This window comes from Mobula hypostoma, unplaced genomic scaffold (assembly GCF_963921235.1).
Source record: "Mobula hypostoma unplaced genomic scaffold, sMobHyp1.1 scaffold_110, whole genome shotgun sequence".
NCBI classification, from domain to species: Eukaryota; Metazoa; Chordata; class Chondrichthyes; order Myliobatiformes; family Myliobatidae; genus Mobula; species Mobula hypostoma.
In genome coordinates this window covers 290,010-307,325 of record NW_026948207.1, presented here as the reverse complement: position 1 = coordinate 307,325, position 17,316 = coordinate 290,010, and the positions used below count along the sequence as shown (strand labels likewise).

Sequence of the window (17,316 nt, the reverse complement as noted above, 5' to 3'; positions counted from 1 at the left end):
GGGGAAGTCAGGGGTAAGTTTTTTACCCAGAGAATGGTGGGTGTGTGGAATGCACTGCTGGCTATTTGTGTGAGAGTGTTTCAGTTACTGTGGGGCCAGGAACCCATGCAGCTCAGTGGGAACAGGGAATAATACCAATGGAGAGAGTCAATCTGAGCCAGGTCACAGATTGGAGATGGCAGAAATGCCCCATTCTTATAGAGACAGGAATAGCATCAGAGAATTTGATGGTCACTCCAGATACCAGTACTGTGTCCTGTTAGAAGATGATTTTGCTCTCCTACTTGTGTTGAACTTCACTGTAACAGTGTGATGCCAGAGCACACCTTGACAACTCAAGTGACCTCATCTGAAAGGTTGTCCAACATGTGTGATGGATTTTGTAAATCTTTCTTTTACAGGTTAAAAATGACAAGGAATTTGTCTACTGGAATCTCGAACACAACACGCCAGTTTTGCTGTCTCTGTCCAGATATTTAAGAAGTGGAGCAAGGGATTCGCTCAATCATTCTTCCTGCTCAGACTGTGCGGAGGAATTCTCTCAATCATCAGACCGACTGGCATTCCCGTCAAATTACACAGGGAGGAACCCATTCATCCGATCAGACAGAGGGAATGGATTCAGTCGGTCTTCTGAACTGAAGGTACATTCGCAAGTTCACACTGGACAAGGCCATTCACCTGTTGCGTGTGTGAGAAGGGATTCAGTTGGTCTATGCACCTGTGGACACTCCATTCAGTTCACACTGGGCGGAGGCTGGTTATCTGCTGAATTTGTGGGGAAGAATTCACTCGATCATCTAACCTAATGGCTCACCAGTCAGTTCATACTGGGGAGTGGCCATTCATCTGCTCAGACTGTGGGAAGGGATTCACTTGGTCATCCCAACTGAAGGTACATCAGCGAGTTCACACCGGAGAGAGGCCGTTCACCTGCTCAGACTGTGGGAAGGGATTCACTTGCTCATCCCCACTGAAGGTACATCAGCGAGTTCACACTGGGGAGAGGCCATTCAGCTGCTCGGACTGTGGGAAGGGATTCACTTGCTCATCTAAACTAAAGTTACATCAACGAGTTCACACTGGAGAGAGGCCGTTCACCTGCACAGACTGTGGGAAGGGATTCACTTGCTCATCCGAACTGAAGGTACATCAGCGAGTTCACACTGGAGAGTGGCCATTCACCTGCTCAGAGTGTAGGAAGGGATTCACTCGTTCATCTCAACTGAAGGTACATCAGAGAGTTCACAATGGGAGAGGCCGTTCACCTGCTCAGACTGTGGTAACGGATTCACTCAGTCATCTCAACTGAAGGTACATCAGCGAGTTCACACTGGGGAGAGGCCATTCACCTGCTCAGACTGTGGGAAGAGATTCACTCAGTCATCCGACCTACTGTTACACAAGTCAGTTCACACTGGAGAGAGGCCGTTCACCTGCTCAGACTGTGGGAAAGGATTCACTCAGTTATCCACCCTAATGGCACACCAGCGAGTTCACACTGGGGAGAGGCCATTCACCTGCTCGGATTGTGGGAAGGGATTCACTTTGTCATCTCAGCTACTGGGACACCAGTCAGTTCACACTGGGGAGTGGCCATTCACTTGCTCAGTCTGTGGGAAGGGATGCACTTGCTCATCCCAACTGAAGGTACATCAGCGAGTTCACACCGGGGAGAGGCCATTCACCTGCTCAGATTGTGGGAAGGGATTCACTCGGTCATCTCACTTGCAAGCACACCGGTCAGTTCACACTGGGATGTGGCCATTCACCTGCTCAGTCTGTGGTAAGGGATTCACTCAGTCATCTCAGCTGCAGAGACACCAGCGAGTTCACACTGGGTAGAGGCCAATCAGCTGCTCAGACTTTGGGAAGAGATTCTCTCAGCCAAATCAACCAAATTTGCATCATTGAGTTCACACTGGGGAGAGGCCACTCACCTGCTGTGAATGTGGGAATGGATTCATTCAGTTATCTATCCTTATGACACACTACCAGGTTCACACTGGGGAGAGGCCATTCACCTGCTGTGAATGTGGTAAAGGATTCATTCAGTTATCTATCCTTATGACACACTACCAGGTTGACACTGGGGAGTTGCTGTTCACCTGCTGTGAATGTGGAAGCGATTCTCTCAGTCATCTTACCTAACAAAACTATCGCTTCAGCTAGCAGCTTAATATAGGGGGTGGTAGCCCCCCAGCCCAACCAAACTTAAGAAATCTCGTTTGGGTGGATGCTGCGCGATGTCTCCCCTGTTACAAATCAGTACCCTGAAATAACAAACAGTACACAATATGTGATTAAACGATTGAGCTTTATAATTCTGACTTTGACTATAGGGTTAGTAAAGAAAACAAGAAAAAAAGGAAAAGGGCCTACTCTCTCCATTCACGTCTTCTCATCTCTCCCCAGCAAAAGACCACGAAAATCTCCCTTCCAGACTCACAAGAGAGAACATTTCTGTCATTGGATGGCCTGGCATTCAAAACCCTGTTATCTCTAGTCGTAACCTAAACATTGCTGCTACCGAGAAACCGTGATGTTACTATTGTGTCCACTCTTTTTCTGAAAGTTTAAGTAATCTTGTAAGTTGTCTGGCAGCCTTTTTGTTTTCTGTTTTTGAATTGTTTTGTCTGTGATCCACCTGGTACTGTATTTCCTTGGTATTGTTTTATCTTCAATACATTTTGTCTTTGTAAAATTGAAAATTGTAAATAAAGTAATTTAAAAAAAGAACCCATTACCTCAGCAGTGAAACATTACAGAGAACCATTACATGAGCAGTGAATCCTTACAGCATGTTACACTTGTGACACACTACCGGGTTCACACCGGGGAGAAAGTTTCAATAAGCTGCATGCTGGATATTTGTGCATCACCGTTGCTGAATGCAATTTCGAGAGTCACTGTTGGTGCTGAACTCTGAAATTATTGCTGCTGCTCACCACACCCAGTTCTACACCCTGGTCACTGGGCATGGGAGGAGTTTCTTCTGCTGCATATTCACCTTTAATGGGACTGGAGTTTAATATTCTGGATCTGAGGCAAATAAATCAGTTCTGAAACTCTGTCTCTGGTACTTAGTGAATTTATAACACAACTAGTATACGGGAGAGGGTCAACTCAGGCTGGCTGGACCCTGCCAGTGATTCAGTTCCACGACAGTCCTTTTAAATCCTCCCCTGTTCCCCTTTTGCTCTCCCTGTGATGAAGGGTTCCAAACAGTCACCACTCTGTGGGTGAAGAGGTTTCCCTTGAATTTCCTGCAGACTGAAGAAGTCGAGCCGACTGCAGTTCTGTCTGAGATGGTCTTCGCTCCTCAAATCTCTGGGCTGAGGATGAATGACACTGGGAGTTAACCTCCTTATTCACGGCTCATTTCCACATTATGGGTCATTTTCCCTGCTTCTAAAGGGTTGTTAGAAAACACCACTGTCCTCTAAAGACTGAAGGCAGAATGGGAAACCATTAGTTGGATGTTCAACAGAGCAGGGTCAGAAACCAGAGGCGGGTCTGCACAGGGCTGAGTTTGGGGCTCTGGACGATGGTCGGGGTAAGAACGTATGATGAGGAGAAGGGAATCAGCAGTGGTGCATGGCAAAGGATGACAGAGTAGCAACATTTGGAAGCTAATTGGCAGAGAAAATAATTCAGTCGTCTCATTGATGACACAAACAATACCTGGTGTGAGGTGCTCCAATGGTCGAGGCACATGTGTGTGGTGGGAATGGTTTTATCTATTGAGGGAGTTGTTCCTGCCTGTTTATCCTGTAATATTATATCTGGATGGTTATCATGAATTGTCCTATCTGAAACTCGAATTTATGGTGCCTTAATGAAGTGATGAAGGTCATTCATAAGTTTGTATTTTAAAGCAAGATTCTGGTGAATGATATTTGCCACTTGATTGTAATCAATTTGAGTTCAACTGCTGCAGGATCCTGGAATGTGTTGGATTGTGTCTGGTTTCTGTTGTTATTCCCTGCATTTATTGCCTTGTTTGATTGTATTGTACAACGTTTGTATGTAGTTTTGATTTTTTTCTTATTTTTATTAACCATCTTGTCCTGTATTTCTGAAAGGGACCCTTCTGTTTCTGGGAAGAGGTCTCCAACTCTCAGTCAGGTGCTCGATGCTTCCTTGTCACCATCTGGTCTGCTCAGATCATTGGGATGTCTCCCATGGAGGGTCATACTCATTCCACTGCTTAATGTTTTCTTCCATAGTGATGATTCATTTTTCTGAGTTGGCCTCTCATTTAAGTTTTCTGGTCTGTATTTCTTATCAAAATTGCATATACACGTATGGAGCATTGAATCCTGTTCAGTTTTGATGAAAATATGCATTTAGAAGTTTTATCGGACTGTTATGTGATTTCTTTTCATGTGTGTTATTCAGCTTCCTCCTTCTGCCCATGGTAGTGTTAATCCAAGTGGGATTGAGTCTAAATAGACTTTTCTAAAGTTGTCATTTTAGTTCTTCTTTATCTTTGTAAATTTTACTGATTGAAATGGGACCAAGATATTTTCATTAAAAATGTCAATGTTGGTATTGATGAAAGTGTTTATTGCCTTTGTTGTATTTGTTAACTATTGAGCTCTGTTTGGCAGGTTTTTTTTAAGCCTTGAACTAAATTTTGTCATAGGTTTTCCCCATTTCGTACTACTTTCTATTGTCTTTGTTTGTTGATATTCCAGATAGGTGGGTATCAAGCGTCCCGATGAAGGGTCTTGGCCCGAAATGTTGATTCCCATCCATAGATGCTGCCTGACATGCTGAGCTCCCCCAGCACGTTGTGTGTAGTTCTCTAGATTTCTAGCATCTGCAGGTCCTCTTGTTTCCCAGAAACTTATATGTTTCTTCAAAGAGCAAGCTGGTAGTGGGGTTGTGTGGCTCTGTTGGTAAAATATTAAATAAAATCATTAGAAAGAGGTGACATAGGATTGGAAGGTGTAGAATCTGTGGGTAGAATTAAGGAACAGCAAATGTAAAAAAAAAACGCTGATGGGAATTGTATAGAAACCCCCAAACAGTAGTAAGTATGTTGTCCACAAACTAAAATGAGAAATAGAAAATGCATGCCAAAAGGGCAATGTTACGGTCATCATGGGGGATTGTCATGCAGATGATTAGGAAAATTGGGATGATGTTGGTCTCAAGAGGAGGAATTTCTAGAATACCAACAAGATGCTTTTTTAGAGCAGCTCGTGGTTGAGTCCACTTGGGGATCATCTATTCTGGATTGGTATTGTAATAAACCGGAATTAATTAGGTCACTTAAGTTCAAAGAACCGATAGGGACAAATGATCTTAATATGATCAAACTCACCCTGACATTAGATAAGGAGAGGCTTGTTATGTACTCCGTGATGGGTTAAATGAACCAGCAGCAATAGAGCAGACCTGGAGTCTGTTGTTAATGTTAAAAACCACTATTTATTAGTAACTACTTAATATAGTAACTTAAACCAGGCAAATCAAAAGTTAGCAATGTTATGTAAGGAAGTTCAGTTCAATCCTCAGGTTAATTGATGAGAGATGTTTGTGTAACGTCTGTGCCCCAATTTACCCCCGTTTACCTGGGGTGAACCGCCGTCGTCCTGCCAATAGTGCAATACTTCGGTGTAAATACGGTGTAACGCTCCCAACACAAATATCAGACAATACACCAAAGGCGAGTAAGTAATTACAACTTGTTATTTCTTAGTGATGGGTTAGTAGAAACAGATAACATAAAGGAACCAAATCAGTAAGTTAATCAGTCTGTGCACATAATGTTTTAATATGTTGGAGCTCACACCTCCGGTTCCATCCATAACGACACTCCGAGCCCTCGGCCACCGTCCGAACCGCCGACTTCCAGTATCCGCCACCCTGGAACCGCTATCCGCTCCTCACACGTCCGTCCTCCTCGCTCGCCTCCCGAAAAGACGGCGAACTCCCGCTCAGCTCGCACATACAAGATAGCATAACAATTCTCCATTGATTAGTTCCACCTGTATCGGCAGGAGGAGGAGAAGATGGCGGCGCGACACAGCGCGCAGCGGCCACTCCGGTGGTGATATCTGTAATCTGTCAAGTAGGGTGCTGTGCACAATCCTGATTTGATGGAGACAGACGTGAGAGCATGGAGGAACATCTGGAGAAACTTCTGAAATGCCTTCTTCACTGCCGCTGCTACCGTGTGATCTGGAATCTCCGGAGGAGAAGGCCCCGAGTCCTCGGCTTTGCTTGTTGCTCGGTGGGTGAGGTCGAAGCGCTCGGCAGAGGATAATGGTCAGGAGGCTGTATCGGAGGGTCTGGTCGGAGGCTCAAAGTTTTCGGACAGGCTCAGAATCGGCTGTGGTCGGATGCTTCCAATGCATCGGCTATTGTCAGCACCTGGAGGTTTACGGCAGGGAGAATTTCTCCCTTTTGCCGCCTGCTATTGGGAGTCGATCGGAACTCAGACTTTTTTTTACCGTGCCCATGGTCTGCTGTTTATCAAATTATGGTATTGCTTTGCACTGCTCTAACTATATGTTATAACTATGTGGTCTTGTCAGTGTTAGTCTTTGGTTTGTCCTTTTTTTTGTGATATCACTCTGGAGGAACATAGTATCATTTCTTAATGCATGTATTTCTAAATGGCAATAAACGAGGACTGAGTGTCCTCATAATCTAAATAATCTAACTCAAACATTTCGGCTACAGAAACCCATGACAGCATTAAGTAACATTACAGGAAGCCATTCTGTTAGCCTCAACAGCTAACACCACAGTTAATGGTACTGAGAGCCTACATTCTCCCCCCACCGAATTCAGTCATGTCCTCATGACGCTCAGATAATTTGCCAACCCTTCATGCAAAACACAGAGCCCAACCCAAGTGCAGAAAGCAGTGACATAACTCACCGAAACAGTAGAGATCACACCCTGTTCCCTGGGCGCTATCAAGGCCAACCTATGTGGGGGGTCCTTACTTCTCAGTGACCTGTGCACTCCCTCCTCGAACTCCTCCACCTTGGACATTACAGGAGACTCATGGAAACGATGAGGTGAACCCTCCTGCGAGCGGTCACCCAAATCCCTCTGCACCTCAAAACCCTCTATCTCTACTTGGACCCCACATCATCCTCTCCAACGCCCTGTGGTACCCCGGCCGGCCCATCAGTAGCCACCCTTACCCCGTCTAACCCAGTGGGGGAAGGGCCAGGAACCTCCCCCTCCATCATGGGGGCCTCAGCGAACAGCCACATGCACCAGTTGTCCGAGTCATCATCCTCCTCTGAGCGGGCCTGTCTCTCCGGGTGTGGGCTCTTCCTCCATCCCACGTGGACGCAGAGTCCCGGTACTGGGTGCAGCCAGCACCTCGGGCTCCCGCTCCACCTGTACATCTCACCCCAGGGGCAACAGATGATTCCGATGATCTCGACTGTCCCCTTCCCATCCTTGAGCCGCACTCGGAAAACGGTAAGTTGGGCAACTGACTCTCCATCAGATAGGGCGTGCCCGACCAGCGATCAGCCAATCTGTGCTTCCCAGGAAATCCCAAATTCCTTATGAGGACTCGGTCTGCCGGCAGGAGTTGGGAGAACTTCACTTTCTGGTCACACCTCTTCTTATTTCCCCGGTTCTGCCTGGCGGTCGCCTCCCCAGCCAACTCATAAGCCCTTTGCAGCTCCTTCTTCACATCAGACACATACGTCAAGTAAGGCTTTGGCGAAACTTCACCCGCGGCAGTCCCGAAACAGAGGTCAATGGTACTGAGAACCCTACCTTTGTATTCCAAAGCTGAATGTCGAGAGAAGGCAATTACGTTGTTTCCCACAATGATAAACAGGATAAAAATAGCCGCAGGTTTTATCTCTGTCGTTCCCAGATCCACACACGAAGTATCTCCACGTGATCTTCACGGAATATCCTTTCGACACAAGTGGTTACCACAATACCACGCCCGAATTCAGCTACAGGTCATCCCAAAGTGGTGGCCACAGGATACTCAACCAGAATCCACGTATGGATTATCACCAAAAGATAGCTTATCACAGGGGTAGCGTGTTCAGGGGGAACTACCACCCAGGCAAGGGTAACACACACAGGTAGATTCCACAGGGTTTCCCCAGTCACACAATGCCTCTTATCCAGTTCCACGACATACGAAGTAACTCCAACAGTGATTTGTCAAGCCCTTTGGAGAGGGAGTTAGATATGGCCCTTGTGGCTAAAGGGATCGGGGGTATGGAGAGAAGGCAGGTACAGGGTTCTGAGTTGGATGATCAGCCATGATCATACTGAATGGCGGTGCAGGCTCGAAGGGCCAAATGGCCTACTCCTGCACTTATTTTTCTATATTTCTATGTTTCTATGCCACAGGGGTACCTTCCAGTGGGCTACCACGCCCAGGCAAGGGTAAAACAGAAGTGGTATTCACAAATGTGTTCCCCAACCAGAAAGACCCACTCCAGTGGATCAAACTATGTGACAATCACACATTCGTATTCGCTGGAATCAATAATTAAACCCACCCTTGTCGGCTGTTGGGAGAGTCCAAACAGTGACCCCTTGTCACTCTGTTCTTTGTTTCAAACCTTCCTCTCCCCTTCTCTGCAACGGCTTCCACCTGCTGCCACTGTGTGTCTGCTTGTGAGAGTCACTTATCAATACCCTGGATTGATACTCAACCCAAATTTCAAACAAATCATTTGTTCCATTCCCCAAGACCTTTCGTTCCATATGTTCCCATGACAACATCCGCAGATGGTCTCTCCTGGTCAAAATAATACTCCACTTTGTTTTGAGAAGTCTCCAAGCCCTGTCTCTCAAAACCACAAACTTAGACCATAAAACAAAGGAGCAGAAGTAGGCCATTCGGCCCATCGAGTCTGCTCCACCATTTTATCATGAGTTGATCCATTTTCTCCTATTTAGTCCCACTCCCCTGCCTTCTCACCATAACCTTTGATGCCCTGGCTACTCAGATACCTATCAATCTTTGCCTTAAATACACCCAATGACTTGGCCTCCACTGCTGCCCGTGGCAACAAATTCCATAGATTCACCACCCTCTGACTAAAAATAATTTCTTTACATTTCTGTTCTGAAAGGGCGCCCTTCAATCCTTAAGCCATGCCCTCTCGTACTAGACTCCCCCATCATGGGAAACAACTTGTTTATTTTCAAATTCCAAAAACATGATTTAGCAGACTAACATGCACTTTCTCATCAAACTACTGTTGCCTCAGTAAGGTCAAAGGTCCTGAAACCAATCCAGACTTCACAAAAGGACTGAATTCCTTTCCAACCAAATCAGACATTTCAGGTTTTAACTGAGCTTCAACACAATGCTCAGCATCCTGCGGATTTACAGATGCTTCAACAACCTGAACCCAGGCAACTGGGACTGCCTCCTCTTCCAGGCTTTCATCACTAGTCCCAGCTTCCACTTCTAGTTTACCCTGGTCATCCCAGCTACTCTCTTGGAAGCTCTCACCCGAGGTAAACTTCACCTTGCGGGTCAAAACAAGCTCATCTGCTAATCTGGCAGACTCCTGTGAAGTGGCAACATCCTTTTCATCCAGGTATGTCTTCATTTCATCAGGGACGCACCTTTTAAATTCTTCGATCAAAACCAACTCTTTCAAGTTGTTAATATCCCCATTTACCCCATCGGAGGTAGACCAACGACTGAAGTACACAAACTTCTCATTGGCAAATTCCACATACGTTTGGTTCCCAGATTTCATCAAATCTCTAAACTTTTGTCTGTAAGCCTCCAGAACCAACTCATAAGGCTTGAGCACAGCCTCTTTCACTGAGTCATAATCAGCTGCCTCTTCAAGTGTTAGGGCAGAATACGCTTGCTGGGCTCTCCCCTGAATTACACTTTGTAACACAACAGCCCAGCTGTCTTTCGGCCACCTTCGATTCTGAGCCACTTTTTCATACTGCAAGAAGGACTTATCAACTTCTGCTTCATCAAATGGAGGTACCAACTTAACTTCTCGACTGGCAGTAAACTTGTCACCAAGATCTGGCACTGAACCTCCTTGCAGCCATCTCTCCACCTCAAACCGCCTCTTCCCTCTGTTTGTCCGCTTCCTCAGCTTCGAACTGTTTTAGTCGTAACTCATGCTGTCTTTGTTTATCCTCAGCCTCCCTCTTTAATTTTTCGAACTGGAGCTGCAGCTCAGCCCCAATAGGTTTACTTTCAGCAAACTTTTCCAACACACCTCCGTCAAACACTTCCTCAGATACATAATACTCCGCTATTAATGTCTGTACCTGAGCCTTCCTCATTTTAGTGCTCACCTGAAGTTTTAATTTTTGAGCAATTTCCAACAGCACAACCCTCTTTGCGCCATCTAATGCTTCAGGGGTTGGCTTTGTCAGAAACCTATCAACCTCCATTGCTGCTGATCTTCCACTCAAACAAATCAAAGGGGATTTCCCCAATCAGATCGATCATTAATCAATCAATTCAGCCCCAAACCAATTTCTTCATATCCCGGACGCAGGCCCCAATTATGTTACATAAATGCAACAGTTTAAATGAACCAGCCGCAATAGAGCACACCTTGAGTCTGGTTTTGATATTATAAACCACTGTTTATTAGTAACTACTTAATATAGTAATTTAAACCAGGTAAATCAAATGTCAGCAGTGTTACACATCTATATGTGTGTAAATATAATTCCCAAACTCATTAAAGCTTGGGTGGCAAGAGTTATAGTCTTACGATGGAATGTAAGGAAGTTCAGTTCAATCCACGGAATTGGTGTGTGTGAGGAAGGTATTTGTAATCCAAGGTGAAAACCACACTGGGAGAAGAACGAGTAAACAGGTACCGTTGATCTTCCGTCCTCAGGCTCCAAATCCACTCTCGAGTTAGCCAAACGCAGCTTATCACAAAGGGGACCATCTTCGAGGATAAACTACCACCCAGGCAAGAGTAGACACACCGGTAGCCTCCAAAGGGTCAGCCCTTCCACACACCGTTATAGCCACTGATCAATTCCTCTGATCGATCCTCAACCCTCGCTTGTGGGCACTCGAAAGTTCCACCCAATGACTCCTCTGTCACTGGCCTCCTTTCACTGACTGGTCGCCGTAACCGGTGTTCCACTGTGTGTCTCTGGGAGAGTCATCTGACCTTGCTTAAATAAACACGCTACGAAGCAACTGTGAACATCGAACTGTCCATCACATAACTCCGCCTCTCTCTCACCATGGCAACCAAGAAGCAACTGTGAACATGAACTGTCCATCACATAACTCCCCCTCTCTCTCACCATGGCAACCAAGAAGCAACTGTGAACATGAACTGTCCATCACATAACGCCGCCTCTCTCTCACCATGGCAACCAAGCAACTGTGAACATCCAACTGTCCATCACATAACTCCGCCTCTCTCACCATGGCAACCAAGAAGCAACTGTAAACATCGAACTGTCCATCACATAACTCCGCCTCTCTCTCACCATGGCAACCAAGAAGCAACTGTGAACATCGAACTGTCCATCACATAACTCCGCCTCTCTCTCACCATGGCAACCAAGAAGCAACTGTGAACATCGAACTGTCCATCACATAACTCCGCCTCTCTCTCACCATGGCAACCAAGAAGCAACTGTGAACATGAACTGTCCATCACATAACTCCCCCTCTCTCTCACCATGGCAACCAAGAAGCAACTGTGAACATGAACTGTCCATCACATAACGCCGCCTCTCTCTCACCATGGCAACCAAGCAACTGTGAACATCCAACTGTCCATCACATAACTCCGCCTCTCTCACCATGGCAACCAAGAAGCAACTGTAAACATCGAACTGTCCATCACATAACTCCGCCTCTCTCTCACCATGGCAACCAAGAAGCAACTGCAAACATCGAACTGTCCATCACATAACTCCGCCTCTCTCTCACCATGGCAACCAAGAAGCAGGCAGCAGTACTGTAGACAGTTTCTCTCTCTCTCTCATTTAAAGGCACAGTCCATGTCCACCACAAATCCTTCACCACATTCACAGTAGGTGAACGGCCTCTCCCCGGTGTGAACTCAGTGATGCCCAATTGGTTGATTTGGCTGAGAGAATTTCTTCCCACAGTCTGAGCAGGTGATCAGTGTGGACTCGCTGATGTTCCTTCAGTTCAGATGACGTAATGAATCCCTTCCCACAGACAGAGCAGGTGAACGGCTATTTCCCTGTGTGTCAGCAGGTGAAATGACCAATTGAATCCCTTCCCACAGACTGAGCAAGTGAATGGTCACTCCCTGGTGTGAACTCGCTGATGTACCTTCAGTTTACATGATTTAGTGAATCCCTTCCCACACACTGAGCAGGTGAATGGCCTCTCCCCAGTGTGAACTGACTGGTGTCTCAGTACAGCAGATGACCTTGTGAAACCCTCCCCACAGTCTGAGCAGGTGAACGGCCTCACCCCAGTGTGAATTCGCTGATGTACCTTCAGTTGAGATGACAGAGTGAATCTCTTCCCACAGACTGAGCAGGTGAACGGCCTCTCTCCAGTGTGAATTCGCTGGTGTGCCTTCAGTTGAGACGACTCCGTGAATCCATTCCCACACACTGAGCAGGTGAACGGCCTCTCCCCAGTGTGAACTCGCTGATGTACCTTCAGTCTACGTGATTCAGTGAATCCCTTCCCACAGTCTGAGCAGGTGAACGGCCTCTCCCCAGTGTGAATTCGCTGGTGTGCCTTCAGTTGAGACGACTCCGTGAATCCATTCCCACACACTGAGCAGGTGAACGGCCTCTCCCCAGTGTGAACTCGCTGATGTACCTTCAGTCTACGTGATTCAGTGAATCCCTTCCCACAGTCTGAGCAGGTGAACGGCCTCTCCCCAGTGTGAATTCGCTGATGTACCTTCAGTTTATCCGACAGAGTGAATCCCTTCCCACAGTCTGAGCAGGTGAACGGCTTCTCCCCAGCGTGAACTCGCTGATGTACCTTCAGGTTAGATGACTGAGTGAATCCCTTCCCACAGTCTGAGCAGGTGAACGGCCGCTCCCTGGTGTGAACTCGCTGGTGAGCCATTAGGTCAGATAATCGAGTGAAACCTTCCCCACAAATTCAGCAGATGACCAGTCTCTGCTCGATGTGAACTGACTGGTGTGCCCACAGGTGGGAAGACCGACTGAATCCCTTCTCACACACAGAACAGGGGAATGGCCTTGTCCCAGTGTGAACTTGCTGATGTACCTTCAGTTGAGATGACTGACTGAATCCATTCCCACTGTCTGAGCAGATGAATGGGTTCCCCCCTTTGTTGACGTACAGTTGGGATTTTCTTTTATCTACTGTCAATTTAAAGTGCCACAGTCTTAAAGCCATGAAAACATCTTCTGCCCAGATGAATGGTTGGTCCGCACAGCTGTTAAAATGAATTAGATGAATATTAGTATTATTTAATGTTCTTGTCACAGAGTCATAGAAAAGTACAACACAGAAACAGGCTCTTTGGCCCATCTAGTTGGTGTTGAACTATTTAAACTGTCTACCCCTGTACCCCGACCATCCAGGTACCTATACAAACCTCTTCAATGTTGAAATTGAGCTCGCATGCACCAGTTGGGCTGTCTGCTCATTCCACACACGGATGACTGTCTGTCTGAAAAATTTTCCCCTCATGTTCCCCTTAATGTTTCACCATTCACCCTTAATCCATGGCCTCTGGTTGTAATCCCACCAAATCTCAGTGGAAAAAGCCAGCTTGCATTTACCCCATCTATAACCCTCATAATTTTGGCACACCTCCATCAAATCTCCCCTTGATCTTCTGCATTCCAAGGAATAAAGCCCTGTCCTGTTCAAACTTTCCCTATAACCCAAGTCCTCCAGACCTGGCTACATCCTTGCGAATTTTCTCTGAACTCTTTCAACCTCTTTTGCATCTTTCTTGTAGGTAGGTGATAAAACTGCACACAATACTCCAAATTAGGCCTCACCAATGTCTTGTAAAAAGTCAACAAAGTCATCTCCTGTACTCAGTACTTTGGTTCATGAAGGCCAATGTGCCAATATCTTGCTTTCCGTCCCTATTTAACTGTGACACCACTTTCACTGAATTATGGACATGTATCCCAGATCCCTTTCTTCTACAGCAATCCTCAGTGCCCAACCATTCACTGTGTAAGACCTTGGTCCCACCAAAATGCAACACCTCGCACTTGTCTCCATTAAATTCCATTTTGCATTTCTCCAGCTGGTCCAGATCAGACTGCGAGACATTATATTCTTCCTCACTGTCCACTACACCCCCAATCTTAGTGTCATCCAGAAATCTGCTGATCCAGTTAACCACACTGTCATCCAGATTACTGATCTAGATGACAAACAACAACAGATCCAGCACCGATCCCCGTGGCAAACCACTAGTCACAGGCCTCCAGTCAGAGAGGCAACCATCTGCTACCACACTCTAACTTCTCCCAAAGACAGTGTCTCATCCAATTTACTATCTCATCTTGAATGCTGAGTGACTGAACCTTCTTGACCAACCTCCCATATGAGACTTTGTCAAGTGCCTTGCTAAAGTCCATGTGGACAACATCCACTGCCTTGCCTTCATCCACTTTCCTAATAACTTCCTCGAGAGACTCTATTAGATTGGTTGGACATGACCTCTCATGCACGGAGCCATGCTGCCTATCCTTAATCTATCTATCCAAATACTTATATATCTGGTTCCTGCACATACGTTCCAATGACTTTCCCACTACTGATGTCAACCTCACTGACGTATAATTTCCTACTTTATTTTTAGAGCCTTTCTTGAACAGCGGAACAACATTGGCTGTCCTCCAATCCTCCAGTACGGCACCAGTCACTAAGGATTATTTAAATATCTGTGCTTCGGTCCCGACAATTTCTGCACTTGTTCTCCGCAGAGTCCCAGGGAACAACTTGTCAGGCCCTGGGGATTTATCCACGCTAATTTGCCTTAAGACAGCAAACACCTCCACCTCTGTAATCTGTACAGGGTCCATGAAGTTGATGCCATTTTGCCTCACTTCTATAAACTCTGTGTCCATCTCCTGAGTAAATGTGGATGCAAAAATAATATTTAAAATCTCCCCCATATATTTTGTCTCCTCATGTAGATTACCATTCTGATCGTCCAGAGTGGGCATGTTTCTGTACTGAACTGGCCAAACTTGATTGGGAGGGGAAACTGGTAGGAATGATGATGGAGCAGCAGTGGCTGGAGTTTCTGGGAGCAATTCGGGAGCTGAGTGATCGATACATCCCAAAGAAGTGGAAGCATTAGAAAGGCAGGAGGACACAACCGTGGATGAAATGAGAAGACAAAGCCAACATAAAAAGCAAAGAGAGGGCAAACAAAAGAGCAAAATCTATTGGGAAGCTTTTAGAAAGCAACAGAAGATGACTAAAAAAGATGTCAGATGAGCTCAGGGCGTGGAATTATGATATTGTAGTCACTAATGAGTCTTTGTAGCACCCAACAGTCTGAGGCATTTGGAGGAACAAAATATCCGGGGCCTCAATATCTCTTGAAAACCAAGGTTCCCTGCACCAGTTACCTTTCAACTTTTATTTTGACAGGCACATACAAACTCTACACCCTCAAAACTTCACTTCTGAAGAACTCCCACTTACCAAGTACTCCTTTGCCAGAAAACAGCCTGTCCACACTTGTCAGATCCATTCTGATACCATCAGAATTGACCTTTCTCCAATTTAGAATCTCGACCCATGGTTCAGTCCTGTCTTTTTCCATGTTAACTTGGAATCTCATGGCATTATGATCACGAGATGCAAAGTGTTCCCATACACTAATATTCTGTCACTAGCCCTGGATTATTTTCTAATAGCTTATTTCACATTTCTATGCTGGGAATTCTATGTGCTGATTAATGGCACATTTGACAAACTCTACCCCATCTAGTCCTTTTACATACGGGAGTCACGTCAATCTATGGAAATTTGAAATCGCTTGCTATATCAAGCATTAGTGTAGTCTGCGATCTCTCTTGCTAATTTGTTCCTCCAAATTCCTCAGATTGTTGGGTGCAAACAAGTCCCAGTCATGGCAACAAGATCACAATTCCATGCCCTGAGGTCTGAACAGCATTTGCCTGGTGTCAAGAAAACAACCTCTCCCTCATTGCCACAAAAACAAAGGAGCTGATTATGGACTACAGAAGGAATGGAGACAGGCTAACCCCTACTTACATCAATGGATCTGGGGTTGAGAGGGTGAACAGCTTTAAGTTCCTCGGCATACACATCACCGAGAATCTCATGTGGTCTGCACATACCAGCTGTGTGGTGAAAAACGCACAACAGTGCCTCCTTCACGTCAGACGGTTGAAGAAGTTTGGTATTGGTCCCAAATCCTAAGAACTTTCTACATGGTCACAATTGAGAGCATCCTGACTGGCTGCATCAGTGCCTGGTATGGGAACTGTACTTCCCTTAATCGCAGACTTTGCAGAGGGTGGTGCGGACAGTCCAGCACATCTGTAGTTGTGAACTGCCCATGATTCAGGAAGTTTACAGGGACAGGTGTGTAAAAGGGGCCCGGAGGACCATTGGGGACCCTACTCACCGGAACCACAAACTGTTCCAAGCTGCTACCATCCGGGAAACGGTACCTCAGCGTAAAAGCCAGGACCAACAAGCTTCTTCCATTAGGCCATCACACTGCTTAATTCATGCTGATACAACTGTGTTTCTATGTTCTACTGACTGTCCTGTTCTATTATAAATGACTATAAACTGCACATGTAGACGGAGATGTAAAGATTTTTACTCCTCATGCATGTGAAGGATGTAAGTAAGAAATTCAATTCAATTCACCCTCTCTATTATCTGGCATTCTGGCTCCCATCCCCTCTACAACTTTAGTTTAACAGCGCCCCCCCCCCACCAACCCACCACACTAGCACAAGCAAGCCTTAACACTGGGATATCAGTCCCCTTCTAGTTCTGTTCCCCTAACTAGCAAATCCCCTATCACCCCTTTGACTTTCCTCTGTCACATAATCTCCCCCCCCCCCGCAACAGTTTCTAAAGTGGTAGAATGCATAGAACATTAAAAACCTACAGCACAAAACAGGCTCTTCGGCCCACAAAGCTGTGCCAAACATGTCCCTACCTTAGAACTACCTAGGCTTACCCATAGCCCTCTACTTTTCTAAGCTCCATGTACCCATCCAGGAGTCTCTTAAAATATGTTATTGTTTCCACCTCCTCCACTGCCGCCGGCAGCCCATTCCACGCACTCACCACTCTCTGCATGAATAACTTATCCCTGACATCTCCTCTGTATTTACTTCCAAGCACCT

At 46.0% G+C, this 17,316-nt stretch overlaps 1 protein-coding gene and 1 pseudogene across 1 annotated transcript; one reads left to right on the top strand and one right to left on the bottom strand.

Moving 5' to 3' along the window:
- Positions 1 to 1,309: 1,309 nt before the first annotated feature.
- LOC134341822 (zinc finger protein 239-like) lies at positions 1,310 to 4,771 on the top strand. Its single transcript, XM_063039759.1, has one exon. It carries the CDS (start codon positions 1,480 to 1,482, stop codon positions 1,843 to 1,845), a length of 366 nt encoding a protein of 121 aa, XP_062895829.1. The 5' UTR covers positions 1,310 to 1,479; the 3' UTR covers positions 1,846 to 4,771.
- A 4,906-nt stretch (positions 4,772 to 9,677) lies between these two features.
- Positions 9,678 to 17,316, bottom strand: part of LOC134341823 (zinc finger protein 850-like) — a 30,654-nt pseudogene continuing 23,015 nt past the window's right edge.